The sequence below is a fragment of the Poecilia mexicana genome, unplaced genomic scaffold (assembly GCF_051168715.1).
Source record: "Poecilia mexicana isolate PSO_F unplaced genomic scaffold, ASM5116871v1 scaffold_10, whole genome shotgun sequence".
Lineage (NCBI taxonomy): Eukaryota > Metazoa > Chordata > Actinopteri > Cyprinodontiformes > Poeciliidae > Poecilia > Poecilia mexicana.
Genome location: NW_028263379.1, coordinates 28,700,468 through 28,728,115, shown reverse-complemented (window position 1 = coordinate 28,728,115; position 27,648 = coordinate 28,700,468). Strand labels below are relative to the sequence as shown.

The following is a 27,648-nucleotide window of genomic DNA, read 5'->3' as shown; positions in this document are numbered from 1 at the left end:
GTCTTGTGCTTTGAAAGCTTCAAAACATCAATATGACGACAGTTACAGGAGCATATCATGACGTTTTAATGGCTTTATATACACGTTTGCATGTAGATTTCTTCACACTCAAGTTAACCACATTGAGTCACACAATGGCAATAAAATTACGAAGAATGCATGACGGTCCAGGCGAAGTTGAAGCGCCTCATGTCTCTTCCCTGGCCGAGGTTCGGAGACGGTTCCGCTCAGCAAGAGTTCCCATAGATCTTCCCATTTTTTATTTTTTTTTGTAACAGCCCAGAAAACATTATGTATTTGAAACCAATGTACTAAAATGTGTTTGTCAGCGGATGGAGTTATGGAGCTCCACCAGAGCGCTGAGAGCTCTGTTGTGCCTCTGGTTCGACAATGTTCTCTTCATCGTTTAAAACTGTTTATCCTCGTCCTTTCAGCACAATGCACTTCATGTACGTAGGATGACCATAGTCAGAAGACCTGAAAAATAAACAGAAAAATGACTGTTTACTGCAACACTTAGAAAAAATTATTTTTTTCTTTTTTACATGAGGCAAAGTAGAGATGAACTGATTAGACTCTTTAGTTTCTCTTCAAGAACTGTAATGTATGTATAGACGTGTTACAGTAAGCAATGAATAAATTAATTGGATGATAAAATGAGCTTACATTAGGGTGATTTAAATTTTTTAAGGGCCCTTTTGTTTATAAAGACATAATCCATTTTACTTATCACTTTGGTTGTGTGTGTTATTTCTGTTTTCATTTTGGTTGTGTTTTAATTAAAATATCTTCCATGTCCAGTATTAAGTGTGTTTTGTCTGTTTTATTTTTGCAAATTAAAGTTTAACAGTCTTTGAGAGAGCAAACTTACACTGATGTCATTATCAACATATTACTTGAAAATGGTCTCAAACCAATAACATTATCGCTTATCGCAATAATTACTGGGACAATTTATCGCCTTGGAAAATTTATCATGACAGACCGATATATAAAAACTTAAAAAGATGTATTTCTCCCCTTATTGTGAGCAATTTTTAAAACAAAGACAAAATGATGGTAAAGTTGACTGGCATTTGCAGTAGCTAATCATAGTTAGTGCTGTTAGCATTACTGTCTTTGTGCGTACTCTGTACTTTAGATCTGTACTTCAACTCATTTTTCAGAAAAAAATATCTGTTTATATCAGTTTCTCTGACTTGGTGAGTTTTTTTCAGCCTTACCAAGAACATAAGCAGCTACCAGTTTCTTGTTAACACTTAAGTGGAGGTAGACAGGCACAGTGGATTCTTGCTCCCCCAGCGTTGGAAGCATCAGGGCGATCATGCACACGAGTCCCAGCAGCACTGTGAGCAGACTGGGTCCTCCAGCAACGGGACGGCTCTCTGTGAATACAGGAAGCAGCAGCCGAATGAATACCATGCATCACTTGCCACAATTTACTTGGAATATTGAAGATTATGATGACTTTAGAAATGTTCTGCAGCTCCGAAATATTATTAAACAGCAGACAAAATAATTTTGCACATTTGTACAATTCGAGGATTTAGAACATTGAAGAAAGCAAAAACATCAGATATCCGAAAGGTGAAAAAGATTTCTTCAGTGTGGTAGCTTTATTTTTGTGCTCCTATTCCTTATTTTCACAGACAGACTTCTATGTAGGTATGTGTATCCGCTCAACGTTGCCTTTATGCTTGGAACCGTAGACAACATTTTTGTCTTTGAGCAAAAGTTCATTGTTGAAATACACAGTTCAAAGACAGAGACAGGGACATCAGAGACAGATGAGGCTGAGAGGTTGGGATAAAGTTGCATTTCTTTCTAAATAAAATCCATTGCACCCTTGATATTATATCAGAGCATTTACTCAATATGTGGTATTAATTTGTCCCATACATATTTCAAAGTCTGAGTGGATGTGTGAAACATTCTTTGATGACTACATGTTCTAAAAAACTTGTTACAAAAATGTTTTTCATGCCCTCAGATTGAAAACACTAAGAAGTGGTTTCGTTGTTCTTTGGCTCCATCTAGTGGTTGTACGTCGCAACTGCCGCTTACCTGTCTGAAACGCAGTCTGCTCAAAAAACTCGCTGTCCGCAAACTGCTCCTTCATCCGGCGCTCCTCGTCTTGGGTCCTGGCGCTGGACGGCTCCTGCGAGGCCGATGGACGGAGCGTGGCGGTCACCTCTTTGCGACCCAGCGCTTTCCGCTGACTTTGCTCCGACACCTGCAGTCGGAACTTGTCGTACACGCCATAGTGGCACGGCCGGACGTCTCTGTGTCGGATTACTCTGCGTAGATGTGTAAGAATTTGACTTAATTGTCTTATTTATTCTTTTTTTTTTTTTGCTTGACGTAATAGAAATAAAGGGATGAAAAGATGCGAGCGTGAGGAGTTTACACTTACATGTCAACGCAACACTGTGGCTTGACGGCTCCCGTGGAATCAACCACAGTGTACTTGTTTGGCGCTGTGCACAGCACTGAAAATGAAAAAAAAAAATATATATATATCATTAAAAATAAAATGTTCAATAATTTCATACGCCAAAAAAATTATATATATATATATTGACTATTTTCCCCCTACCTTTGAATTTGAGCGCGAACTCATAGGGATTGTAGAGGGTGAGCACCTGCTTATGAGACGACTGCTCATCTGCGTAGAAGACGAGCTCGGTTGGGAACACGAACACAGGAAGGTTTCCCTCCGCTAGCTGGTGCTGCTGCATTGGCTCCAGCTGAGCTCTGCCCCCTCCCTGTCCACTCTCTGACCGGGCCCCCCCAGTCTTCACAAGCAACTACCCAACTGTGGAAACACCCCGACAAATGTAGAACAGGCTAGCACCGCTCTCAGCTCCTCAGGGCCATGACGTGCTCCTGTGGAGAGCCACGTAAACAAAAGAGTTATTGAAGAGTTATTATTAACAGGAACCATAAATAAAGTGGATTATGAAGTCTCTGTAAATAAAACTGCCCTTCAAAACAACAAAAAACAAAACAAAAACAAAATGCAACTTATCAAGCTTGTATTAAGTGTTTTTTTTTTTTTTTTTTTTTACTATTGTGCTAACTGTTTCTTATCCAGAAAAAATTATTTGTTTAAGTAGAGATGTACCATTTAAATAGGCAGGGCTTGACTTCAGCTAGTTTTTGCTTCATGGGCCAAACATTGAAAAACAAATAATCATCATGTTTGTTTGTTGTTTTTTTGGAATGTAATGGAAATTTTGACTTTTTTTTTTTTACTAACATGCACTTAATAGTTGATCACTGGGTAAAATAAATCAGAGTGTCTGCTAGGCATGAACTAAGTGGTGCAACTAGGAGTCTTGCTCCAGCTGGTGGTATGTGGAGGTCATCTTGAGCAGTGGGAGTGGGAAGAGGAAGCGTGGTTTCAAAACAGAGTATAAATTTTGTTTCTGCCAGCGAGCAGCCTAAACTTTGAGGAACATTACATATGTGACATTGTTCTTCCTGCTATGACAAGATTTAATAAAACTCTCAAAGAGAAAGGATTTGGTTCTCATTATTTAACAGAAAATTCCATAGCAGGAGTTCAAGGTAATTACATGCATGATTTGATTCAAAAATAGGAATAATGTCAAACTTTCTTCTTTTTCTGTTTGATTCAAAGCTATAAAACATGGAAAAGAACATCAGAAATTGCAAGTATAATCATTTTCGCTCTTTCTGTGTTATGGTCCTCTGGAAAAAATTTAAATAGGTCAAAATAAAATTAAATGGGTCAGACCAGAAAGAAAACTGTGAAACAGTTTAGACAGGTAGAGGCTGATCAGTGCATCTTTTATACTTTAGTACACATCTGGAACAAAAGTCTTAACTTTAAATAAACTAGGTATGGGAAAAATTTACCTGAAAATACTCGGTAGGTAGCTATGTTATTCTGTTATTCTACTAAAAACTTGACAACAACACTTCAAATTTAAAGAATAAGAATGATTTCCTGATATTTTAATTTCTGCCGTAACATAAGGCAGTATGTTTGAAAAAAAAAGGCCGAACACACAATGCTTCACGTAGTTTGACAAATACATTTCACACAAACGCAAGGCTGTTGGGTAAAACAACAACAACAAAACAACCAAGGTAATTGGGAGTTACCTTTTATTGAGGTAACTCCCAATAAAAGCATATGATGTCGGAGTTTAACCCTTCACACAGGTGGAGTCCGCGCGGCTGGTCACGTGGCCCTCGGTCTGTTTACATGGTTACACGGTTGGAGCTCGCGGGCCGAGACTAGTGTCGCAACACAATGTTGGCCGTAATTATTACCATGGAATCACGACGACATTGGCAAAAAAATCTGGCAGGCTTTTCGATATGTGAATGTTTTTTTATATATATATATATATATTGCTATAAATGTTACTTTAGTCGTATTTATGTTGGTTTTTATGCAGGGTAAATAATCACAATATGCACAAATTCCCATTACATTATTCCATAAGAGCTTACTCATAATTATGATATCGATATTTTACTTGTGGGGACTGTAAGTTAAAAGTAACGTCACCATGTTTTGACCCTGCCACCGTTATAACATATCTTTATACAACATTATTGTGTCTCTGTTTACTAGCCTAGTATTAGCCGGCTAGGATAGCTCCAGCTAACAGCAACTTAACGTTGTACTGCTGCTGTGTCATAACAGAGGAGAAAGCATATAGTTGTTTAAAGGATACAAAAGATAAGAACGACACGTTACCTCGTTGTCAGCATATGTTTATCAAGAATACACCAGGAACAACAGGCGTCTGTAATCCCACCCTGTTGTCTCTCTTTAGCCTTTTTTCTTTATGCTGCAGACGGCGCGGTGCATGCTGGGATGGAGGAGGGCAGCGGTAACGTGTTTATTATAATTTCATAACGTATGAAAACTATGGAAAACCCCCTTAACAACCGCTGCAAAAGAAATATGACCTTTAATAGACAAATGTCACCTGAGATTCAGAAATAATTTGTGTTAGCATTGGCAATTAGCCTACAGAACTGATTATGCTTTGAACTCTAGTGAACAGATTTGTTATTTTTCTTCTAGAGATGAATGACAAAAATATTTGTCAGTCCAATTTAACATAGACTTTCTGCTACAGTTTATGCCTACTGAGCCTTAAATTTACTATTTGTGGAGGTATAAATGTACAAATATTCATATCAAACTATTTTTAGCTTTTGTAAAATAGAACCTTGAATCTAATTATATTTCAATAACAGTAAAAGTGATGAAAGTAATAATTTAATTTAGCAAGCCAAACAAATCTGGAGTTTTCAACTCTACTATACAAAAAATGTGAATTTAAAAATTTCCTTGTAATATAATGTTTACTATTGCCCCTGACAGACATTTATTAAAGCTGAACCTGTTGCTCATTTGATGTCTCTTGTGGGGAAAACACGAGTGTTCTTGCAGCATTTATTTAACATCTGATAAATATTTTTTTTGCTTATTTGAGTGATGTATTTCCTGTCTTGCTGAATGTGACATTTTATCAATATTTTTTCTGCTGGTCTTCACAGCGTAAGAGTACGTTTTTATCCTGCCTTGCAATATCACTCAGGAGGAGCGATATAAACATGAGTTTAACATCGCGTTCATGTTGCGAAATGTACTTCTCTTGCTGTGTTGTGGTATGTTTGCGGTCCTCATGAAGCTCTTTGAACGCAGCACAAGAAGGGCAGCATAGTGAGAGAGCAGCTGCCGAGGAGGCGGGATAAAGTGGGAACTGACAAGAAATGTCACTTCTTATTATGATCTCTACATAAATACAACCAATAGTTGTTGTTTTTTGATGTTGTTGTTTTTTTCTTTTTAGTTGTTTCAGCTCAGGAAAACATATTACTGGAGCAAACACATTTTACCAATAGCCTGTTTGTTCCACTTATTGAACCTACTATTGATCACAGAGTGCAAACCGTTACTACCTCTTTATATAATTATATTTACAGGGGGCGTGGCCAACAGACCGGGGCTTGGCCAATGGGCTTGCAGTGTGGGGAGCGGGGCGTTCCATTCGGTTAGGAGCAGAAGTTGAACAGCGCGAGCTGTTAAAACAGCCTCAGAAAGGCAGACACAGAGAGGGCAGATGCATCGGCCCTCTGCTGGAGGGGGGGCTTATTATAACAAATATATATGCACACATGAGTGAACTGTTTGGCTGCACGATAGCTCATATGTGGGTAACAGTTATTTTAGAAAAGCATACCACCGCGGCTTTACATTTAAAATGCCTATTTTAGTTTTTCTGTTAGACACGTCCGCCTCTATGAATCAGCGCACTTATTTGGGTACGACGTATCTGGACGTTGCTAAAGGCGCGGTTGAGATCTTTATGAAGGTAAAGATGGATTCTACCCGGATTTTTTCAGCAAGCTTGCACCTTTGGTGAGCTCAGGGTTCCTTGGCGAAAGTCGGTAAACATTAATATATGCTGTTTTGGTTTTCTTTTTTGACAGCTGCGTGCCCGAGACCCGGCTAGTAGAGGCGACAGGTACATGCTAGTTACATTCGATGAGCCACCATACGGAGTGAAGGTAATTAGCAAATGATACCATGTTTACACTTCCAAGTCGAACGTGTTTGTTTGTCAGTGAGACTTTATTTTCCTTTAAGTTCGCCGGTGGCGAAAAAACGGCAAATTACTGCTCCAAACAGCCGCAGACCCGGAGCCGCACTGCATCCGAACATCCAGCGGACATTTTGCTTTTGTGTCGAGAAAACTCTCGGGCGTTGAGATGGAGGCGGGGAAATTTATTATCCCTCGTGACGTCACTCGTTTTTCACAGAACCGCACGCAGACTGGTCGAGGTCCCTGCCAATCATGTTTCACACCTCCCCCTTCATCAAGGTTGCACTCCCATTGGCCGTTCCTGGATGAAAGTTGATAAGCCCCGTTCATCATGAGATTCTCTTTATGTTTGTACGACTTCGCTGGAACAGAATTATCATCATTCACATGATAATTATTTGTCATACTGATGCTGTGAGAGGCTTCCTGCATAGAAACTCCCGGTAATTGCCATACACAGAGAAAACAGGACATGCAACCTCTCAATCTCTGCAGCAGTTTCCCCGCTTCCTGCCATAAAAACAGATGTACTCATCCCTATTCTATTGACTTGTTTATGACTTGGCACACATCTCCGAGTTTTTCCTACCCCTTAAAGCAGAATCCCAAGTATGCACACAAGCCCCCAAATTACGTAATTTCCTTCAGTGGCTGTTCCATATTGTGGAATTCATCAGGCTGGCCCAACTTGTGTCTACAGGCTACGACGCCTTGCAAAATTATTCATTTCCCTTTAACGTTTACACATTTCATCACATCACAATGCATTCTCAAGGTGATTTTATGAAAGACCAAAACAAAGTGGTGAACAATTGTGAAGTGTAATGCAAAGGTTGCATGTTTTTAAACTTTGATATGGATTAGTAATATTTTTTCCCCCTGTTTTACAAAATACAGACAATACTGAGCTAATCTGAATGTTAAGGATTCACAATATATATTTGTCTTTAACTTTGCATCATGTTTTAAAGAAGTTTAAAATCAGATTTTCTACTTTGTGCATTGTGTCACAAATCAAATCGCTATAATTAATATACACACAGAGCGTCTCCAAAGCCTTACACTGCAATGCAAAAGTATCTGAACCACAAACCGCTTTATTTGTTGAAGTGAAAGGAGAACGATACATAGTTTTCCACAGTTATTACAAATATAAATCTGAAGTTTACAAAATGCATATACATATTCAACACCCCTAAATAAAATCCAGCACAACCAAACAAGCTTATCTGGATATATTTTTGAATAAAAACTGTAGTTTCTATGCAAATCTTAAAAAAAAACAATAGCTAAAAATTTTTTTTTAAAAAAGCTAAAAGACTTACAGGACCTTATGGATTCATGATGACACTTGCTCATCTAGCAATATGTTGATGTACAAAACCCATTTGCAGGACTGTTTGAAAAGGCAAATCTGCTTCAGTACAACCGGAAACAATGCAAATCGAGTCCATGCCTTTTTCATCTTCTAAAATCGCATAAACGATATTGACCCCAACCTACTTCCTGTTAGGCTGCATGTATCGTCGGTCTTATTGAATCTTACAGCCTAACTTTATCAATGTGGTTTATAGTTTTGGTTTTTAATAGAAAATTGAACGTGTTTAATTATTTATCATTGTCCAGCACTAGCTCGGATCAAATATTCATGCGTCAGAGCGGCCTAGTCAAAGTCCAGGCCTAAATGGTCCTGTCAGTAACTAAAGAAAATGACTGAAATGACACTGTCTGCATCAACCTTTTATTTTATTCCCCCCACGTAACCCACAGCAGAATAACTGTTTTTAGCTCATGTCCCCATGGTGGGAGTTTCACTGCTCGCAAGTGTGAAACGGGTGCAAAGCCGTCGCAGGTCGGTGCCGTAGCTTTCGCAACAATTTGTAAATGTGGCCACCAGACAAACACTTGTGCATCACACACCTCGATCAAACAAACTAGGATGTGATTCTCCTTCCGTCTCGTAAAGCCGTCCGCGGCGCTGCCGTCCGACGGGGCTTTCCCTCGTCTGTGCAGCGAGTCTTGAGCTGCTCTTTCTTCCCCTCCCTCTGGCTGTTTGTGGCCCGCTCTGTGAGCCGCGCTGAGCTTCACAATGAAAAGATGAGGTGGCACTGATTGGGGCCGGTGTGTGATTGCACATTCACAGATGCAATAAATTGTTGATGTCGAGGAAGGGAGAGAGGGAGAGAGAGAGAGAGTGCGAGCCAAAGAGACAGGATTGTGCAGAAATATTCTGTAGTCTGAATTATTAAGCACAGCGTTTCTTCTGATCTATACAGGATAATCTGGGTCTGATGGGACTGAAACGATTAATCGTGATGAACTCTTTATTCAAATAATCGTCAGCTAACTTATTAATCATTAATCGTTAAATGGATTCAAAAAAGGCAAATTGCTAACAAAAAACCCCAACATATTCAGAGCACTATTTAAGCCCAAACTGTACAAAGTATATACACATTTTGCACTTACGATGAAAACACCTTCATCTGTAAGGATATTTTACCCAAGACGCCTCAAGTGCCATAGTTTTAGCTTCACTCGGTTCAGATTCACTAAAGAAGTGATTATTTTCTCATAAAAAAAATTATTGAATTATTTGTTTGTATATTTTAACGTATTTCTAACATTTTGGTTAAATGAAAAATCTCTACAATGTGCCAATTTATTTTTTTTTTATATCCAATTATTTGTCAGAATAGCCAGTAGAATAGTGGATTAGTAAAATAATTGTCACTTGCAGCCCTAGTGTTTGGTAACTTTAACGTCATCACTCTGAATGCATGACAGTTATTTCACCATCTCCTAATGCTCATGTAGCTGTATGCACGTTCCACAAGGATCTGTTGCTGTTCACCTTTGTGTGTTTGCAGCCTCTTACCCTCCTTCCCTCAGCAGAGGAAGATGTAAGCTTGCAGGTCATCCTTAGATTAAGCATAAAGCTGCAGCACTAAAGCAGTTGACCCCGTAGATAAAAGTGGAAAAGCAGTTGCACACTCGCGCTCCCTCCTGTGGGAGTGAAAGTCTCCCGCAGAGGACGTACAGCAGTGGGAAGTGTATTTCTGGATTCCTGTTACGCACGACCTAAACGGCCGTCTCTGAACTTCAGCGTTCATCGGCCACTGCGGTCGGTAACGTTGCGTCACTCAGAACCGACTTTACTTTCTTCCCCAGCCACCAAAAAATGATCTGAATCATTTAATCGGTTTGATTTACATGAGAACAAAACTTCTTTTGTTTTTCTTCTTCTTCTTCTTTGTAATAACATAACATGCATACGCGTGGGTGTGCGTCTATTTTAAGTCTGTAGATGTTTGCCGACTTCAGGCCTTTTCTCCGGCGCCTGTTTTTCTCGGCCTGAACTCGGTCTCTCCTTCCAGGCAGGTTGGAAGGAGAACCACGCTACCTTCATGTGCGAGCTGAAGAACCTGCAGGCGTCTGGGCTCACCACGCTTGGGCACGCACTCCGCACAGCGTTCGACCTGCTCAACCTCAACCGCCTCGTCTCTGGCATTGACAACTACGGACAGGTATCGTAACAAGCCACCACGATCACTGAGCTCTGAGGCAGTATTTCTCAGGTTGTTTTAGTTTTTTGTTTGTTGCCTCCTGGTTGAATCGTTGACATGCTTTTGGAGTCATTTTGGCCACCATTGTTCCATTTTTTTCTCCATTTATGAAAACCAGACACAAGTTGTTTTTTAAATGTTCTTGGGTTAGGCCATGCCGTGTTGCTTTTTGAGATCTGTTAGTCGACTTTGTGTCTCAGACAGGTTTTTACTAAGTGATTTCTTGAATCTACAGGTCAATAAATCACTTGACCTGTGACTGGTCGGCTAGTTAATCTGAACCAAAACATTATAGTTTATCACAGTTAATTTCGGATTTAACAGATGATTATATTTTCACATACTCCTAGTTTGATTTGACCAGTTTTTTTTTACCTTAATAAAGAACTGATCATTTGAAAACTGTCTGTTGAATTTTCTTAGATTCTTATTATCTGATATTCGGATTTATTTAAAAACTTTCAGTGAGACAAAAAAAGTGCAAAATGTCACATTTTGATTGCAATATTTTATATCACTGTAACTACAAATTCTTCTTACTCTCTTTAACAAAATATACTTAAAATAATAAGAAATAAACTGACATGAAGTAGTACAATGGTTAAGTTTTTGTTAAACGGTTTTGTTACAAGTATGAACTATGGAAGCAGACTGGGACAAAATGACAAAGCTGAGGTACAAAATGCAAGAAATATGATATGAAAGACGTTTTTGACTAATTTAAGCAAGATTTTGTAGCTTTATATTCAAAAAACTGAACATTTTGATCCTTTTAACACAAGTTAGTAAGATTGTTTTTGTGTTTTTCTTACTTTTTATTCATTTATTCCATAAAAAAGCGAGGGGAAAATTGTCTTTTGGCTGTTGCCTAATCCAATCAACATTCCCCCTTTTTTTATCTTGCTCTCTCCGCTCGAAGGCAGAAATGGATTACTACAGTGAGACAACTTCTGTACATCAGGAGTGTGTAAATCTCCTGATGTACACACAGGAGATTGTGTGTACATCACACAATCTCCTGTGTGATGTACACACACAGGAACTGCATGTGGAACTGCAGTTCCACATGCAGTTCCACACATGTGGAACTGCTTAGGTGTTCCACATGTGTGTGAATTAGAGACTAACCTCTACTGCGCTGCCCTCAACTAGTAGCACAAGGACATTATGACATAAAGTAAAGATTAGCCGCAGCTACAGAGAGCTCATGTTGGACATTACATGCTGATTTCTGTTTAAACATTTCTGTAAAGCCAGCAAGAGGAATCTGTTTTGCTCAGAGCCCAGATTCAGGTTGTGGAGTATAAAGGCAGGAAAGCAGAGTAGTGAACTTAAATTCACTTGGGCTGGAACGATTAATCGCATTAATCACGATTAATCGATTATTTATATAAATATCAACTGATTTAGCAATCGATTAATTGTCCACTGGAGTATGTGGACTCCAAAAAAGACTATTTACTGATGGATCAACACACCCAGAGCGGTAATTAAATGAAAAACATAAAAAATATATACATTTTGCATCTAAGATAAAAGAAAAATGCTTTGTAAATACTTTCTACCCAGAAATCCTAAAGTAGCATAGTTTTCGCTTCACCCGATTCAAATTCTGTAAAAACCTAAATCTGCCATTAAACTTTTTTTGCTCTCCAATTATTAATCGGTTAACGAAAAAATTAATCATTTACTCTTCATGTGATCAAAATGTTTGTTTTCTTATTTAAAAATGGATTTGTATTCCTTTTTTATTTGCATATTTTAATGTATTTCTAATATTCTACATGAATATTCAAGGGATTATATGAAAAATTGGCATAACGTGTGAAATATATATATATATATATATATATTTTTTTGTACGACTAATCGATTAGTTGTCTGAATAATCGATTACTGAAATAATCGTTAGTTGCAGCCCTGAAATGGACTCGCTGTTCTTCAGGCTGATTGCTGAATGCGGCTGTTTTCCCTCCAGGGCCGCAACCCATTCTTCCTGGAGCCATCTGTGATCATTACCATCACTGATGGGAATAAGCTTACAAACAGCTCCGGGGTGCCAGATGAGGTGAGACAGAATGACCACCAACATCCTCTGTTCCGTAGCAGCTCCAGCTGTACAGCCGCTGCTTCGGAAGCTTCTCAGCTCTCTGTGTTGAAGTAACGGTGAATGTCTCGATCCGCCGTGCAGCTGCACCTGCCCCTGAACTCCCCTCTGGCTGGCAGCGAGCTCACCAAGGAGCCTTTTCGCTGGGACCAGCGGCTGTTCGCTCTGGTGCTGAGGCTGCCGGGAGCAGCCGCGCCGGACAACGAGCAGCTCGGCAGCGTCCCCACAGATGAGTCGGCGATCACGCAGATGTGTGAAGTCACGGGAGGTTTGGCGTTTTCTTCTTCTGTGCCTTCTTCCTCTTCGGTTCGTTAGTTGTTTTTTTCCCTGCTGGACGAGAACTCATCGTGAAGTTTGATCCTCTCAGGTCGGTCGTACTGCGTGCGAACACAACGGATGCTAAACCAGTGTCTGGAGTCTCTGGTGCAAAAGGTCCAAAGCGGCGTCGTCATCAACTTTGAGAAGACCGGGCCGGATCCGCCTCTCGGAGGAGAAGGTGAATTTTTGATGCACACACCACTTAAAAGCTGCAGGTGGAATGGTGCTTGCATCCAAATGAAAAGGTTAAGACCGAGTCCAGTCAGGTGCATCAGGTCAAAGAGCACATGACCTCGTCACATTTCTTGCAGGTATCTGCAGCAAACATAATGTTGACAGAAGGAAACAGTATTTATGACGTTTGAACAAAACAACTGATCCCACCTCTGTTTTGTTTTATTGATTGGTAACATGAGAGTTTCTAGAAAAAAAAGCTTTGCAAATGTATTTACAGTACATTGTATCTCATTACAACAACGTACCCTAATAGTGGCGCACAACTGTGAACTGGAAATATAACTATTCAAGTATTTCACTATGATAACTTTAAATAAAGTCCAATGAGTCCACAGGGTGTCCGTGCATCCTTAAAAAGTCTTGCAAAGTCTTAAATTCTCATGCATACGTTAAGGCCTTAAAATGTCTTGAATTTAGTTTAAAACATCATTTAATTTGTTAATCCTAGGTCTTAAATTCGATCTTGACAGGACTGGTTAATATCATATATTCTATGTTTATTTTTCCTCACGAGATTTTTGTGTTTGACAAAAGTTACAGTCGCACTCAGACGTCTTCATTGCATTCTGTGACTCAAGACAGATGAGGCTACCGCTAACTAGCTACTAATATTTCCTTGCTAGCTAGCTGGCTTTCTATCATGGATCAGTTCAATTTTATCCTCTCAGCCACTGGGTGACGTTTGTACATTTCTGAGGAGAGATGGGCCGTAATTTCTATTCATAGTGGACTTTAAAAAGGCCTTAAAATTAAACCAACTGCCATCAGAGGTCACCTAATTAGTAAAGAACATTAGTGAACAACATTCATCATGAAGGCCAAGGAGCACAGCAGACACATCATGAAGGAAGTTGTGGAGAATTTTTAATCAGGATTGCTTTACAAAACAATATTCCAAACTTTAATCATCTTCCCTTCCAATCCATCATCTAAATATTGAAAAGTATGTCACAACTTTTGGCTGAACCAAGACATGGTCGTACGCCTCCATCATCAGGCCTTGACATCAGAACTTGTGAAGATGGTAGGAAAGACGAGGGCCGTAACACCGTAGCTGGTTCGTCTGGTTTGCAGTTTTCCAGAAACAATAGACAGAGCAAACATGTGGAAGCAGGTTGGTCAGATGAGTCAGAAGTTAAACATTGTGGCCTACATGGACGATGTGATGCGTAGAAAACCAGGCCTGTACATCCCTGAATATGTGGCTTGCTTTTTAGATTTTTGGTTTTTATATAAAGTACCAATAAAATACATATAGGTTTTTAGCTATAATGTGACAAAATGTGGTACGTTTGCAAGGCGCTGTGTCTAAGCTGTGTTAAAGATTCTAAATGGCTGCAATATCTGTATATTTATTGGGTTTGTTCTGCTGTTTCTTGACCGATGTAGACAACTCTGTGGAGTCCAGTCGTCCCGTTTCAACCTTCAACCCACAGCCCTGGCACAGCTGCCACAAATTAATCTACGTTCGACCAAACCCAAAGACGGGGGTCCCGGTCGGCCACTGGCCCATACCAGAGTCTTTCTGGCCGGACCAGAACTCTCCAACCCTGGTGAGCAGTTCTGTGTTAGTCTGCTGCTCTTATTTTGGTTTTCTCAACTACTATTTCGTAGCAATTTATGGGTTTTTCTTGGTGTATTTGAGGCACCGTCAGAGTATCGAGCGATTCAAATCTTTGAGCTAAACCCCTGTGCTAAATTAGCTTCTTCTCGTTCCCCCCAGCCACCTCGCTCCGCTCACCCCGTGGTGCGTTTCTCCTGTGTGGACTGTGAGCCCATGGTGATTGACAAACTTCCCTTTGACAAATACGAGCTGGAGCCGTCCCCACTCACCCAGTACGTCCTGGAAAGGAAATCCCCGCACATGTGCTGGCAGGTAGGCTGAACGCCGGTCGGGTTTCCCCGTTTTTCTCGTGGTTGTAATCTTTAACTTGATCTCTTGACGCCTCGTCCTCAGGTTTTTGTCAGCAGCAGCGGGAAGCAAAACGACCTGGGAAAACCGTTTGGCTACCTCAAGGCCAGCACCACCCTGACCTGTGTTAACCTGTTTGTCATGCCTTACAACTATCCGGTCCTTCTTCCGCTCCTCGGTAAGACTCCCAGCACTAACCCACAGAACGCCTGGGTCAGTAGACCACAGCTGGTGCTAAATTCACAATGGCTTCCTGGTCCTCACATCAATGTTATTGATCAATTAACCAATTTTATCTAACGATTAATTGATCTTAATCAATCGATTAATCTATTTTATTGAGCGATTAATTGGTTTTATTTGCTGTTTTTAGAGCTGGTGCTAAATTCAATGGCTTAATCTATCAATTAATCTATTTACTCACTAACCCTGAGTTTCTAAAAAATGTCTCAGACAACCTCTTTTGTCCTTTCAGACGATTTATTTAAAGTTCACAAATTCAAACCAAACCTGAAGTGGCGACAGGCCTTCGAGATGTACCTGAAGACGATGCCTCCGTACTACCTGCTGGTAAAAACCACTCGGCGTTCTCTGGTGTTGCTTTTATTGATTGATTTAGTTCACCAAGACGCTGTTCTGCTATCTGCTGACAGCCCTTAAAAAAGGCAATGAGGATGATGGGAGCACCAAACCTCATCGCCGACACAATGGACTGCGGCTTGAGCTACAGTGTCATTTCATACCTGAAGAAGCTCAGCCAGCAGGTGAGCAGCAATGAGGGAAGGAGAAACATCCTAATGTAATGCAAACGTACCGCTACTGTAAATGTTTATCTATTCTACCACATCCAGGACACATCAGCTTACTTCACTTTTGTTCTGCTGTCGGCAAACGTAAACGAGCGCGCCTGGTTCAAAGGTTGACTCTGTCTGAATGTCATCCCAATTCATCTTTGTTTCCTATTTTTTTGTTTGTTTTTTTTCTTACTCAAGGCAAAAATTGAATCGGACCGCCTAATTGTGTCCGTGGGGAAAAAAGCGCCTCAAGAAACGGGCATAAAGGTGAAGAACCACTCCAGCGCTCTCTCTCTGGCCCACCGGCGGGACTTCAAGCAGCTGCTGCAGGGAATCACCGGAGAGGGGCCGCTCCGCCTGGTCGACATCAACTTCAAAGAGTTCGCCGGCTTCCAGATTGCTCTTCTCAACAAGGTGAGAATGGCGGCGCGACTTTTCTGTGCGGAGAGGACTGGTGTTCACTGAGCGCTTTGCCATCAAAATGTCTCCCCAGGATGTGAAACCGCAAGCCTACCGGAACGCCTACGACATCCCGAGGCGAAACCTCTTGGATCAGCTCACCAGAATGCGCACCAACCTGCTGCGGACCTCGTTGAAGCTGATCCGAGGCCAAGACGAAGGTACGACCGACGACGTCTTTGGAAAATCCTTCCGTAGGGGACGCAGACGTCCATTTTGAATTGATATGAGTGTCTCTGTTGTGGTTAGACTTCCTGCACAGCATTCCAGTGGCTCAGATGGGAAACTACCAGGAGTACCTGAAGATGATGCCGTCTCCGTTGAGAGAGCTCGATCCCGATCAACCCAAACGGCTTCACACGTTTGGGAATCCTTTCAAGCAGGATAAAAAGGTAAACATTTACCGACCCCTGCAGTGTGCATGTAATCCCTGGAGCTTTTTCACGTCTTGTCAAATCACAAACCACAAGTCTAAATTGCTTTCATTGTGTGACAGACACACTGAGCGCTTTTTTGTTCCAAAACATATACGCCACATTTTAATTTTTTGTTTCTAAAAATTTTTGGAAACCACGCCTCGTTTGGGTTCTACTTCCTCCCGTCTTGCGGATACCTGTGCAGCGTGTCGTGTCTTCCCAGCCGGATACGGACGCCTTGTCTTGGTTTCTTCAGTTCTGTTCTCCACCGTGTTCCCCAGGGCATGATGATCGACGAGGCGGACGAGTTCGTGGCCGGACCTCAGAACAAGAAGCGGGGCCACTCCGGCGACCCCAACTCCGGTGGCACCATGAAGCGAAGACGGAGCATGTCCCCGTTGCTGCGGCGACCGCAGACCCCGCCGGGCAGCACCAACCATGTGGCGGTGGGGAAGAGTCCGGGCCAGCAGAATCTCCTCAAACCTGCGTCACAGCACAAAGGTAGGATGAAGAAGGAAAGCCTGATTCTCATGGAGTTCAGAGGAAAAAAAAAAAAAAAACACTAATTTTTTGTTTATATTGTGAACAGATGGGAACAACGTGGTGCTCACCGAGAGCAACGGCGACGGTGTCCTCGGCCTGGACTCTGGCGAGATCTGGCCCAGCGAGGCGGACGCGGAGGCGCTCAGTCCCTCCCCGTTGACGCTGGAGGATAAGACGGGACTGGCGGCGCCGTTCCAGGCGGAGGAAGCGAGCGCGGTGGAGGACGAAGATCACCTGGAGGAGCAGACGACGGAGGAGAGGCACAACTGTGACCGCCTGAGTCCGCAGAGCGAGCTGGACGGCAGCGAAGACGACTTCGCCGCGCTCGACACCATTTACATAACCCCGCTGGACGGCTGCCAGGCTGAGCTGAGGAGCAGAGTCATCAAGGAGGTCCGCAAACCTGGACGGAGTGAGTACAGACCAGGCAACCGGATCTCAGTGAGAGAATCCGTCAGTTCTCACCTCGATCCGTGTGTGTTCTTCCCAGACTATAAATCCATACTCAGTCTGCTGCAGCAGGTGAAAGGACCGGTGAACGTTCGAAAGTACTTCATCCAACATGCAATCAAAGAAGCTCTGAGGTAAGAAACAAGAAGGGGAGCAGTATCATGTAAAATCAAATTTTTTGAGCTTTACATCATGTTATAAAGTTATTCCCTTATCAAAAACACACCTGGAGTGTCGCTTTGATTCCTTGAAATCCTTTAATCTCCATGGTAACCGTTCAACTCTGCAAAACGCCTGCTTGGACCTAGCTCCATCTTCAAGGCAAAATCTCCTCCTCAGAGCTTCTGCTTCACAAAGCAGCCCTTCCCCAGCTCCTTCAGACTAGCCAGCAGCAATTAGCAAACGCCTGGTGCAACTGTGCAGCTGCTGAGCTCATTATAGGAGCTTCTTCTCAGTGCAACGCTGGTAAAAAAAAACTTTGTTAAAGGGTTAACAGAGGAGCCATGCTGTGATGACTTCTTGAAGGCAGCAGTTCAAAAAGAGAAGGAGTTTCTTAAAGAGACAGAGACCCAAATTAAAGATGTTAAAATACAAAGTAAAATTTAAGTCATATTTGTTACATGTAGCATTTTTATAACAACTGAAGGTGACAGAATTACTTGATTATGCTATAAAATGGCAACATGTGCCTGGAAAACACATATTGTTGCCCCTTTAAAGCAGATTAATGTGTGAAGAGTAGCCTAGTCAAAGTCTGGATCTAAATAAATAATAGAAATTAATGTTCTACATCCAGTCTTACTGTGCCTGAACCAACAAAACAAGGTCCCATCTACATATTTGCTGCTGGGTTTCCCCGGGGTTTCTTCCTCTCCTCTGAACCTTCAAGCCGCTGTGTTTCCTGTCTGACTTCCTGCCTCTGCCTCACAAAGCTTCGTTTCGTTTCGCCAGGTTCAAGAAGCGCATGTTGATCCAGCAGCTGGAGATCGCCCTGGGCGAAGCGGAGGAAGACACGGCGCCGTGCTCTCCGCTTCCCAACGATCACGGCAGGTAGTAAACAGAAAGAAAACCCACTGGCGTCCTCTCCCGTTTTTCGTCACCGTACCGGGTTTTGCCGCCACCACCAAAACACCTGCGCCGTGATCAGCCTCGACAAGAGGCGAGCAGAGGATTCGGAGATGCAGAGAAGGAAAGCGGCGCCGCCGCGGTTTGTCGTTTAATCGGATGGCGACGTCCTTCGGAGCTGAACCGCTGGCGACGAACATGCTGATGTCGACAGAGAACGTAAACACCCAGACGGCTTTTCGTCAGCGAGGCCAAGTCCAGCAGACTCACACACTCCTCTAGACGAAAAGCCACACAGCTGGGCTGATCCTCACATGTGTCAGAATATACTGGTCATTTACTGGTTTCCTGCCCCAAATCACCCCGGCTGTTACAAACAGACCCGTTTTCAGCTGGTCTGAAAGTCGTTCTCATTTATAAATATTCTTTTACGCGACTAAAAAAAAGAAAAATAGAGAAAAGCTTAAACATTCATGTAAAGTTGTGGCTGATAGGAGGAATCAGGTTAAGCCAGATTACGTCTGCGACAAAAACAGCGCACTGATTTTGTTTTATTTATTTATTTATTACTTTTTTTTTAATCTACGTTGATCCTGTTACCTAATATCTGACTATTTTTAGTTGATCCCGACATGTGTTGGCATGAGCGGTTGTGCAATATGGAAAAGAGCTTAAACAGAATAATAATAGGAAGAAATCTGGAGATTCAATGAATATAAACAGTCCAATTAAACAAAAGATTAATAATTTATATCATTTGGCAACAAAATAAGTGTGATTATTATTTAAAGCGACAGTATGCAGGATGAAAAAATGACTCTCATACATAAACCGAGGAAAGCTTTGCTCATCAATGGCAGCAAAAGCAGTAAATACATTCCCAAATCCCTCAAACGTCTAACAATCGCAATGAACAAAAATTTTATGTTACTTTAAAATGTTAGCCTGTATTCTGATATTTCCTAGCTCATATTGACATATTGCTCAACCTCAGTCAGTATTTGTTTTCCAATCCAAAAAATTTCTCATATATGTTATGTTATATATATATATATATATATATATATATATATATATATATATATATATATATATATATATATATATATATATATATATATATATATATATATATATATATATATATATATTATATACATGGTTTTAAGCATCCAAATTGGATCACCTTTCTTACTATTTGGACATATTGTCAAGATTTAAACATGGTGTAAATTTTAAACTGTTTTTTTTTTTTGTTTGTTTTTTATTCCTTTTAAAATGCACCAGCATCTGACTGCGTCAGTATTTTGGGATACAGAAGTTACGACCGTTCTTTACGCTGCAACATCCTTCAAAAACTGTAAAATAATTTCCTCTTTCACTGCTGTGGCATCATCTCACATGGAAACATGTAGAAAAATAAAAACAAATCTGAGTGTGTTCACCTCACTGTCCTGTTGAAGGACTCCAGTGGTGACATGTTTTTATTTTACTGACTTGTTCGACCAGAAACTGGCCCACAGCATTACAAGTCCTCTACCCTACTTAACAGTGGGCGTGAGGTGCTTTTCCATATTTTCATCCTTTGTTTCACACTTGTTGTGAAAAAGCTCAACCTTAGTCTCATGAAGCACACTAGCTAACCTGGTGCAGGTACGCAAAGTCAGAAAAGTTTTATTTTCTACTTTCTGGCATCTGATCAATACGAAATTGTGATCCCAAGAAGTTTCTACAGAACAAATTTCAATCATAAGTTTGAATTTTTCTCAGATTTCCTTTGTGAGATGAGACGGCGGCAGTTGGAGGCCTTGTCTTTACTAGAAACATGGAGGCTGCTGTATCTGACACAAAGCAGGCGACGGTGTCTGGTTCTGAAAATGAGCTTTCTGGTCATCAGCCCGTTCAGATTCTAATCGCCTAGCACCGCCACGCGCTACAGTTAACTGTCACAGCATCGGAGTCGCTCCGATGACCCCATCAGTCCAACGTTCCCAGCAGTTTTCCTCCTGCAGTCCAGGCTCAGCTGACCCTCTGTTAACCGGCCACGACTCTTTCACCCTCCTCCTCTCTGCAGCTTCTCTTTATTCTCCTGGTTGTTTCTACAAAATGTACACTACTTTCTAATGTTCATAGGCAATATAGATTATTTTTGTGACTTTACGTCAGAGTTAAAGAAATATTTTGAAAGCCATTTTTTTTGTAAACTGTTAAATACATATATGAATCACAAAGTTTTAAGATAATCTTTTTTTTTAATAAAAGTTAAAATGAACCGTCTAGATTGGCGTTTAATGTTTGGTTTGAATGTGTTTTCGTCTTGCAGGAGGATTTTATTTTATTTTAAACGGAGAACCTGCCAGCCAGTAACAAAAAAAACATTTTTTTTTCCTTTAAGCCATTTAAAACCCGCTTAAAGCTGCAGTTTGTAATGTTTGTAAAAAAAAAAAAAAAAAGATTTTTTTTTGCATATTTGTTTAAACTGGCAGAAAAAAAAATCAAGCCACGGAGCCACTCTTTCCATCTGCAGAAATAAAAGCTGGAGAAATAAAAGCTCCTCATCAGAAAGATCCAGTCAGACAGGAGGAGGGTCTTAGTGCTGTCAATAACTCTCATGTACGCGCTGCTAAATATGCTAATGATGACAAAAACTGCTAATCTACAGTCACTGGCAGCCATCCTAACTAGCTTTAGCATTCATGATGGGCTCTGCTGAAGGGGAGAAAACTGTAGCGCGTGTACACAAGCCTGATTGACAGCACTAAGACCCTCCTCCTGGCTCTGACTGGTTGTTTCTGACCTAGCTGTCTATTTATGCAGCTAGAACTGGGGAAAAAGCAGAGGAGCTAATTTTTTAAAGATCATCTGTCTCATGTTAACTGTCACAACATTTTTTTTAACAAATATGTAAAAAAAAAAAATAAAGAACATAAAAAATACTGCAGTTATAATTGGCATAACTCGCACAAGATTTGCATTCCTCATCTTTTCAAAACTTAAACATGCAGTTTTGTTTTCTCAGTGTAAAGAGTTTGTATTTCATTATGTTATAAAGGTTTACATTTTGCTAAATCAGTCTGGAAACACTTTTCATCTCCCCACATTTGAACGTTTGAGGCTACTCTACTGCCACCTGGTGCCCAACACCAACAACTACAATTTGTCTTTCATTACATGAAGTGATCACAACACATAAACTACAATTATTCAGCCATTTAGTCATAAAATAGCATTTTTCATTTCTATCAAGTTTAAAAATCAGCAGTGATTGAAATATATAAATAAATAAAAAACATCCACTTTGTAAAACCAGTATGAATTTTATTAAATTAAAAACAGTCTGTAGGATGTTAACAAAACGTAAAAATGATGGAAAACAAAACTCACGGAAACGAATGGAGTTGTTTGAATTTTAAGGTCCAAAGCATCATTAGAAAGACTGTAATGTTTCCTGCTTTCACTTCTCACCTCCAGCCCGATTTCCTGGCTCGAAAACAAACAACTTCCCTCGCAAACAGGATACGCTGAGCCTGCAGGACGTCACTCAGGGAAACGCGGGGGATCTTTTGTTTGTAAAGCTCACATCTACAAACTTAAAACTTGGCATGAGCAGCAGTGGAAGAGAAGTGAGAGGATTAAATCAAACCACCGTGGAAAAGAAATTCAAAAAGAGCAGTGCTATTCTGATTTAGCTCAAAAGAGGAAAGAAAAACAAAAAAATCGTCTGAGTGTCTTAAGACTCTAAAGCCATTATATCATAGCATATATAGCCTATACATATACAAACAAATCTGCATGGAAAACAGAAGGGTTGGCACAGTCAGTGTCGATTATGGTGGTAACCACTTTATGGACAGAGATGCAAATTTTGGACAGCGTATTAGTTTATTAATAAATAAAACTTTTTTTAAGTGGAAGAAGTTAAGTTCTCAGAGCCCTCCCCCTCAGCCTGGCTAACAAAAACAAAATCCTATCAGGGCGGCGGAAGGGTCCGAGGCGGGCGGGGCCCCGGCTCAGTGCTAATGCTCCAGCTTGCGTAGCCTGATGGGGTTGGGCAGAGCCTGCTGGTTGGAGGACGGCTCCTCCTTCGGCGTGCGGAACAGGACCCGGCCTCGATGGTTGAAGAGGTAAAACGACGGGTGATTCCTCAGCGTGTCAAAAGTTCTGAAGAGAGAGGGGTAAAAAAAGATAAACTAAAACAAGGTTCTAGTTACAAATAATACACCTGGACACAAACCTCTGGGTAAGCCAGTGCTATCCTTACTTTACTTGTTACTGAGCACTGTTAGGCGAATGATGTTTTATCATTTAAAAGACTGAAATCAGTTGTTTGGAAATCTAACTGGACACCAAAAATGCAAACCGGATGATTCCATGTCATCATGACTAATTGTCTGATCCACACTTTCTTCTCCAGAGAGTCGTTGCTCCAGGGTACATAAAGGTGGCTTCTTTAGTGATCAACTCTCCTACAGGCCACCACAATCAGCTCCTCAGATTCATATAACACTCTTAAAGGTCTTAACATGCCTTAAATCTAAGACCCGTAATGTACAAAGAAAAATTGCATTTTTATATAGAAGTGGTTCTAGATAATTGATGGATTAATCAATTATCTTGGTAATTGTTTAATCCACCATTTCAACCCTCAGTAGTTCCAGAAAATAAACGTAACGTCCTATGGATTAGCAACAGAAGTGAGTCAGTGGTGAAGATGAACGTCATTCAGCCAACTGCTGATACATTTACACTCACCCATGGCAGGTCCAAAAAGCTATCTAGATAGCTAGCTAACTATATTAGCAGGTAGTTAGCGGTAGCAGCAACCCGCCTTTAATCACAGAACACAATGACTGTGTGCGACTCAAACGTTTGCCTGACAGAAAAGTCCTGCAAGAAAAACTCCATTGGATGCGAGACTGAATGGTCTCAAGACCAAAAAGTAAGACTTGTGATTAACATATTGAAGGCCAACTTACATTTTTATGAATTTAAGACAAAATATAAGGTCTTAATTTTAGATACATGTATTTAAGACTTTGGTACATCTTCCAGAATGCCAGTTTTGTGTTTTTCTTGGAGATAAGTGGCTTCTTAGCTGTCCAGTCTCAGCCACCCAGTACATGCAGAAACACTCATACCCGTCTGAAGCCTTTCCTGGACAAACTTTGCACAAGTGGTGATCCAATAACATAGTTGAGACCTCTTTAAGAGACACTTCCAGCACTTTCTAGATCTTCCTGAAATGTTTGCTTCATTGCTAGTAGTGGCTCAGAAGGTACATCGTGGGGTAAACATGCATCTGGCTGCACAATAATAGCTGGCCTTGAAGCAACAACCGCGTTATGGGATTTTGGTTAATGTCTTGGGTTAAAGCCCAACAGAGCTGCGCCTATAAATGCATCTGAAAGTGCGGAGGCTCCCCTGTGACAATGGGAGCCAACAGTTCCCACATCGAGGGGATTGGTGCTCCGCTCTTACTTGTTTTTCAGCTCTGAGGAAGCGTCCATGTCCTTGAACTCTCCAGCAATGTGGACAATCCCGTAACATGTCATCACAAATGACAACAAGGTCTGCAGGACAATCTGAAAGAGGGGAGGGACAGTGAAGATGAAAGGGATGAATAGGTGATACTTATAAATATGACATTCATTTGTGTTTTCCTTCTGTATATTTTTCCTTCGTTAGTTTTCACTTGTGTTTTGCATTATTGACAAGTTTTAGCTGTAAAAATGGGCACTTCAATTACCTCTGAAATTAGATAAAACTGCATGCAGTGTAGTTGTATTGCAAGATATCTTCTTTGAAAGAAAAACCCTGAAGTTACTCACGTCAATTGGTAGCGTCTCATGTTCCTTCTCTGTCAGCCTCATGTATGATCGATCTGCACGGAGAGATGGGATTTAATGAGACCAGGAAGCACGACTCCTCTATCAATCAGAACCAAACGTAACGACATTTAAATACTGTCGATCAAAGCCTTCATAAAATACAGATGTCACCGCGGGAATGAATGAATCAGTGTCAAAGGTGAGTATTAATGCCTTTCCGCCTCAGAGCTGACTGAGCGGAGCTAAGCTGCCAGAGAGGCAGGCCCGTGGTGCCGATCTGTCGGTCATACCGACCAGAACCAGCCGACACCGGCGGGACTGCCAACGCTATGCGGAGAAACTCACGCTGTGCCGCTGAGAAAGCCGCGTGGGCTAAGGCAAAAAGCCCGACACCGACAACACCTTTCCAGAACGACGAAGCCATCTCGAAGCTGGGCGCAGGGGAACTATGGGCACTGCCGTAAAACGTCAGACAGCGTCGCAAAGTGTCGTAAATAACCACTGCGTCATAATGTTGAAAACGTAGTACCAGATGAATATATGGGACAAAAATCCATTCCGACACGTAGAAAACTAATGATTTCAGTTTTCTGTGAAAATGAAAAATCATAAGTGTTTCGGTAACTTTTTTTTTTTTTTTGGGGGGGGGGGGTAGCGGATTCAGTCAGACAACCTTAAGAAATGCTGATTTTTCGTTACCTCGGAAATAAGAATGTCCAATTTGCCTGTTCTGATTTTTTTACGGTAGTTTTGTTTTTCTTCTCATCTGTGTCGCATGTCTTTATCTTTAATTGTCAGTCTACTGATTAGTTGTACACAAAATTGTCATTATATATAATTCTTAACATGTATCTTGTTTACGTTACTGGAATAATAATTTTAAAAAATACTTCAAGAGGCATTAGCCTGATAGGAAAGCAGAAATGCCGAGTCTTCAGTATGCATTGAACACCCCACAACATCCTGTTTGCCCACCGCTTCTTCCTGTCCGCTAGCACTGAGCTCTCATGTTCTACAGTTAAGCTTTTTAGCACATTTATCTCACTTATAACGCCGTTAGAAGCAAAAATAACAAACATGGCAGAAGCCATTCAGAAGAAGTTAAAAGCGGAAGTGGAAAAGTATGCACAGACGCAGAAAGGTGAGGGCTTACGAGCCTGTTTGTGGCGGCTGCCATGCTGCACCAAGCTAGCATACCTTATTGGGGCAGTTAGCAGTGTATAAATATATCATATAAATGCATGTATTTGTCGTGGTAGCCATCCAGATGTGCTGACGTACCGCTGTCTGTTTCAGATGTTAGTAAGAGCGTTTCAGCCCGACAGAAGCTGGAGACACAGATGGCCGAGAACAACATTGTTAAAGAGGTAAGTCTTTCTCTTTTGACCACAAATCAAACACCATTATGGGGGCTCTTTGTATTATTAATATAAGGTGTCTCTCTCCAGGAGCTGGATCTGCTGGATAGCTCAAACACGGTCTTTAAGCTCATCGGCCCTGTGTTAGTGAAACAAGATTTGGATGAAGCTAAAGCCACGGTAGCAAAACGACTGGAGTACATTAATGGAGAAATGTAAGGAAAAACTCTCTGTTCATCTGTGTGCCTTTACTTTACAGTCAATACACTTCATATAGAGATGACATGCAGTGCCTTTTGAAAGTTATAATTGTGCAATGTTTTACACAGATGTCTGAAAATAACATTTAGTGCAACAACAGCTTTAGAAGAAAAAGTCATCCAATATTTCCCAGCTGTGTATTATGTGACAAAATGTGGAACGCTCCAGGGTGAATTTGTGTCTTATTTGGGGAAAAAATGTATATATGTAACCGGATCCTTTCTGCGTTGTGCTGGTTTTATTGAGCGATTAGGCCGTGACACGGTTTGTCTTTAAATGGTTGGTTTCTCGATTTATTCTGACGAGAACAAATGAAAAATAACCGTGTTAGAGGCTGCCCGCTCCAAGTCCTCTCCTGCAGGACAACCTGACAAAAGGCAAAGACAATACCACAAAAGAAGAAATAAAAAGGAGGGGATTCTGATCTTAAAGTAACACAGTTAAAGCAATGACAGAGTTTTTTAGAGGTGTTTCAGTCAGTTAAGAAACTATAAAAATAACCAAAAAAAAGACATTTTGTGTAATTATAACAAAAGGGAAATACAACCAGGTTACAAGATTTTCATTGGAATTATTCCCAACAGTGTGTCTATAAAGAAGTTACTCTTTGCTATTTAAATCAATTCTGTTGTTCTTAATCTCACAAAGCCAGTGAAACTCGCGCTTTATTCAGAATTAATTTTGAGATTAGCTATGATACTGAGGAGAATGACTAAACATTTGGTAAATGAGTAAAATAGCAGGTTGACTGTTAAACAAGGAGATCAGCTGGATTTAAGTTGTTTGTTGTGTGAAACATCTTTTCATGGTCCTTCCTACTTTCCCACAATAAGAATATTTATATAAAGTAAGTCAACAAATCGTATTGACAACCTGCTTGTTCTGAATGTCTCTTTAAGTCTCAAGGTTTTCTTCTGTATCATCCCGGGTTAGGCGCATTTGGTCTGTTCTTACCTAACGACCCTTTCCTTCCTGTCCCATTGCAGTCAGAGATACGAGACGCTCCTTAAGGACTATCACAAGAAATCTGAACAGCAGCGAGAGGTCCTGACCAGTTTACAGCAGGACCTGCAGAAAGCCCAAGGCCTCACTCCTGGAAAAGTATGATTACATTTCAAGCATGCTGAACACCCAGCCGAGGGACAATAACACAATGTAAACCTGTTTCAGGAGCTGAGGAAATTCTGCTTGTACCTTGTCGTTAATTTGCAATGTTCTTACTGTGACTGTTCTGATGTTACTAATAAACATTTGTTTTCCATTTCCCTGTGTGTTTATTGTAAATGTTTGAATTATGCAACAATATAAACAATTATTGTAATACTAAGGGAGAAAATGTTAGCCCTCCTATTAACATTTAGACAGAAATAGTCGGTCATAACATCATTTAAAACGAGTTTTTACAGTAATAAAGACGAAAAAATAAGACTTTCTTCAACTAAACACCCCAGGTTTTGTTAGCTTGTCTATGTTAGTTTTTCAGGCCACACAGACTTCCGACTAAAAATAATACTGCGTCATTACCGTGTTTTCCTGCACGAGCCGTTAACAGTGGCGCACGTGGAACAGCAGAGCAGTTCTCACCTTCAGGTGCGGCGTTTTTGTAGCGCGCGAGCCCAGCGAGGGCCTGTAAAGACAACCGACACGTGTCCATTGTTGTTTTTTCTCCATTTGGCTCACGCGTCTTCAACGACACAAATCCGGAAAGTCTGGAGAAAGTCACTTCTGGTTGGTTCTT

General features: G+C 41.0%; 4 protein-coding genes across 5 annotated transcripts; 2 read left to right on the top strand and 2 right to left on the bottom strand.

The window, feature by feature from the left end:
- Window positions 1-42: 42 nt before the first annotated feature.
- On the bottom strand, window positions 43-6,691 carry mospd1 (motile sperm domain containing 1). 2 transcript variants are annotated; one of them, XM_088009778.1, is made up of 6 exons: window positions 6,580-6,691; window positions 2,597-2,886; window positions 2,414-2,489; window positions 2,065-2,297; window positions 1,224-1,385; window positions 43-477 (listed from the first exon to the last, which is right to left on the bottom strand). In XM_088009778.1, exons 2-6 carry the CDS (start codon window positions 2,736-2,738, stop codon window positions 446-448), a joined length of 645 nt encoding a protein of 214 aa, XP_087865904.1. In that variant the 5' UTR covers window positions 2,739-2,886; window positions 6,580-6,691; the 3' UTR covers window positions 43-445. The 2 variants fall into 2 exon arrangements, with proteins under 2 accessions (XP_087865904.1, XP_014842376.1); XM_014986890.2 differs by lacking the exon at window positions 6,580-6,691 and adding an exon at window positions 4,736-4,872.
- On the top strand, window positions 6,027-18,467 carry ints6l (integrator complex subunit 6 like). Its single transcript, XM_014986891.2, has 18 exons — window positions 6,027-6,365; window positions 6,484-6,561; window positions 9,974-10,123; window positions 12,141-12,230; window positions 12,354-12,537; window positions 12,637-12,765; window positions 14,214-14,377; window positions 14,548-14,700; window positions 14,782-14,914; window positions 15,212-15,306; window positions 15,390-15,500; window positions 15,729-15,944; window positions 16,024-16,150; window positions 16,239-16,381; window positions 16,687-16,906; window positions 16,995-17,360; window positions 17,439-17,532; window positions 18,350-18,467. The coding sequence occupies exons 1-18, from the start codon at window positions 6,255-6,257 to the stop codon at window positions 18,450-18,452; spliced, it is 2,667 nt and encodes an 888-aa protein (XP_014842377.2). The 5' UTR covers window positions 6,027-6,254; the 3' UTR covers window positions 18,453-18,467.
- Window positions 18,468-21,760: 3,293 nt separating this feature from the next.
- On the bottom strand, window positions 21,761-24,796 carry mmgt1 (membrane magnesium transporter 1). Its single transcript, XM_014986894.2, has 4 exons — window positions 24,637-24,796; window positions 24,292-24,344; window positions 23,942-24,045; window positions 21,761-22,624 (listed from the first exon to the last, which is right to left on the bottom strand). The coding sequence occupies exons 1-4, from the start codon at window positions 24,713-24,715 to the stop codon at window positions 22,480-22,482; spliced, it is 381 nt and encodes a 126-aa protein (XP_014842380.2). The 5' UTR covers window positions 24,716-24,796; the 3' UTR covers window positions 21,761-22,479.
- Window positions 24,797-25,237: 441 nt separating this feature from the next.
- pfdn6 (prefoldin subunit 6) lies at window positions 25,238-27,171 on the top strand. Its single transcript, XM_014986895.2, has 4 exons — window positions 25,238-25,432; window positions 25,588-25,658; window positions 25,740-25,864; window positions 26,897-27,171. Exons 1-4 carry the CDS (start codon window positions 25,369-25,371, stop codon window positions 27,015-27,017), a joined length of 381 nt encoding a protein of 126 aa, XP_014842381.1. The 5' UTR covers window positions 25,238-25,368; the 3' UTR covers window positions 27,018-27,171.
- Window positions 27,172-27,648: the final 477 nt, after the last annotated feature.

Bases quoted from the DNA above. Each gene is read 5' to 3' on its own strand.
- pfdn6 (XM_014986895.2), top strand. From the start codon at position 25,369: ATGGCAGAAGCCATTCAGAAGAAGTTAAAAGCGGAAGTGGAAAAGTAT. The intron at 25,659-25,739 runs GTAAGTCTTTCT...GTCTCTCTCCAG, and splicing joins AGAACAACATTGTTAAAGAG to GAGCTGGATCTGCTGGATAG. The intron at 25,865-26,896 runs GTAAGGAAAAAC...GTCCCATTGCAG, and splicing joins GAGTACATTAATGGAGAAAT to TCAGAGATACGAGACGCTCC.
- mospd1 (XM_088009778.1), bottom strand. From the start codon at position 2,738: ATGCAGCAGCACCAGCTAGCGGAGGGAAACCTTCCTGTGTTCGTGTTC. The intron at 2,298-2,413 runs GTAAGTGTAAAC...ACATCTACGCAG, and splicing joins CCACAGTGTTGCGTTGACAT to AGTAATCCGACACAGAGACG. The intron at 478-1,223 runs GTAAGGCTGAAA...TTTATTTTTCAG, and splicing joins GGTAGCTGCTTATGTTCTTG to GTCTTCTGACTATGGTCATC.
- ints6l (XM_014986891.2), top strand. From the start codon at position 6,255: ATGCCTATTTTAGTTTTTCTGTTAGACACGTCCGCCTCTATGAATCAG. The intron at 14,915-15,211 runs GTAAGACTCCCA...TTGTCCTTTCAG, and splicing joins GGTCCTTCTTCCGCTCCTCG to ACGATTTATTTAAAGTTCAC. The intron at 16,382-16,686 runs GTAAACATTTAC...CGTGTTCCCCAG, and splicing joins CTTTCAAGCAGGATAAAAAG to GGCATGATGATCGACGAGGC.
- mmgt1 (XM_014986894.2), bottom strand. From the start codon at position 24,715: ATGGCTTCGTCGTTCTGGAAAGGTGTTGTCGGTGTCGGGCTTTTTGCC. The intron at 24,046-24,291 runs GTGAGTAACTTC...CCCCTCTTTCAG, and splicing joins ATGAGACGCTACCAATTGAC to ATTGTCCTGCAGACCTTGTT. The intron at 22,625-23,941 runs GTAAGAGCGGAG...CTCTCTCTTCAG, and splicing joins TCCTCAGAGCTGAAAAACAA to AACTTTTGACACGCTGAGGA.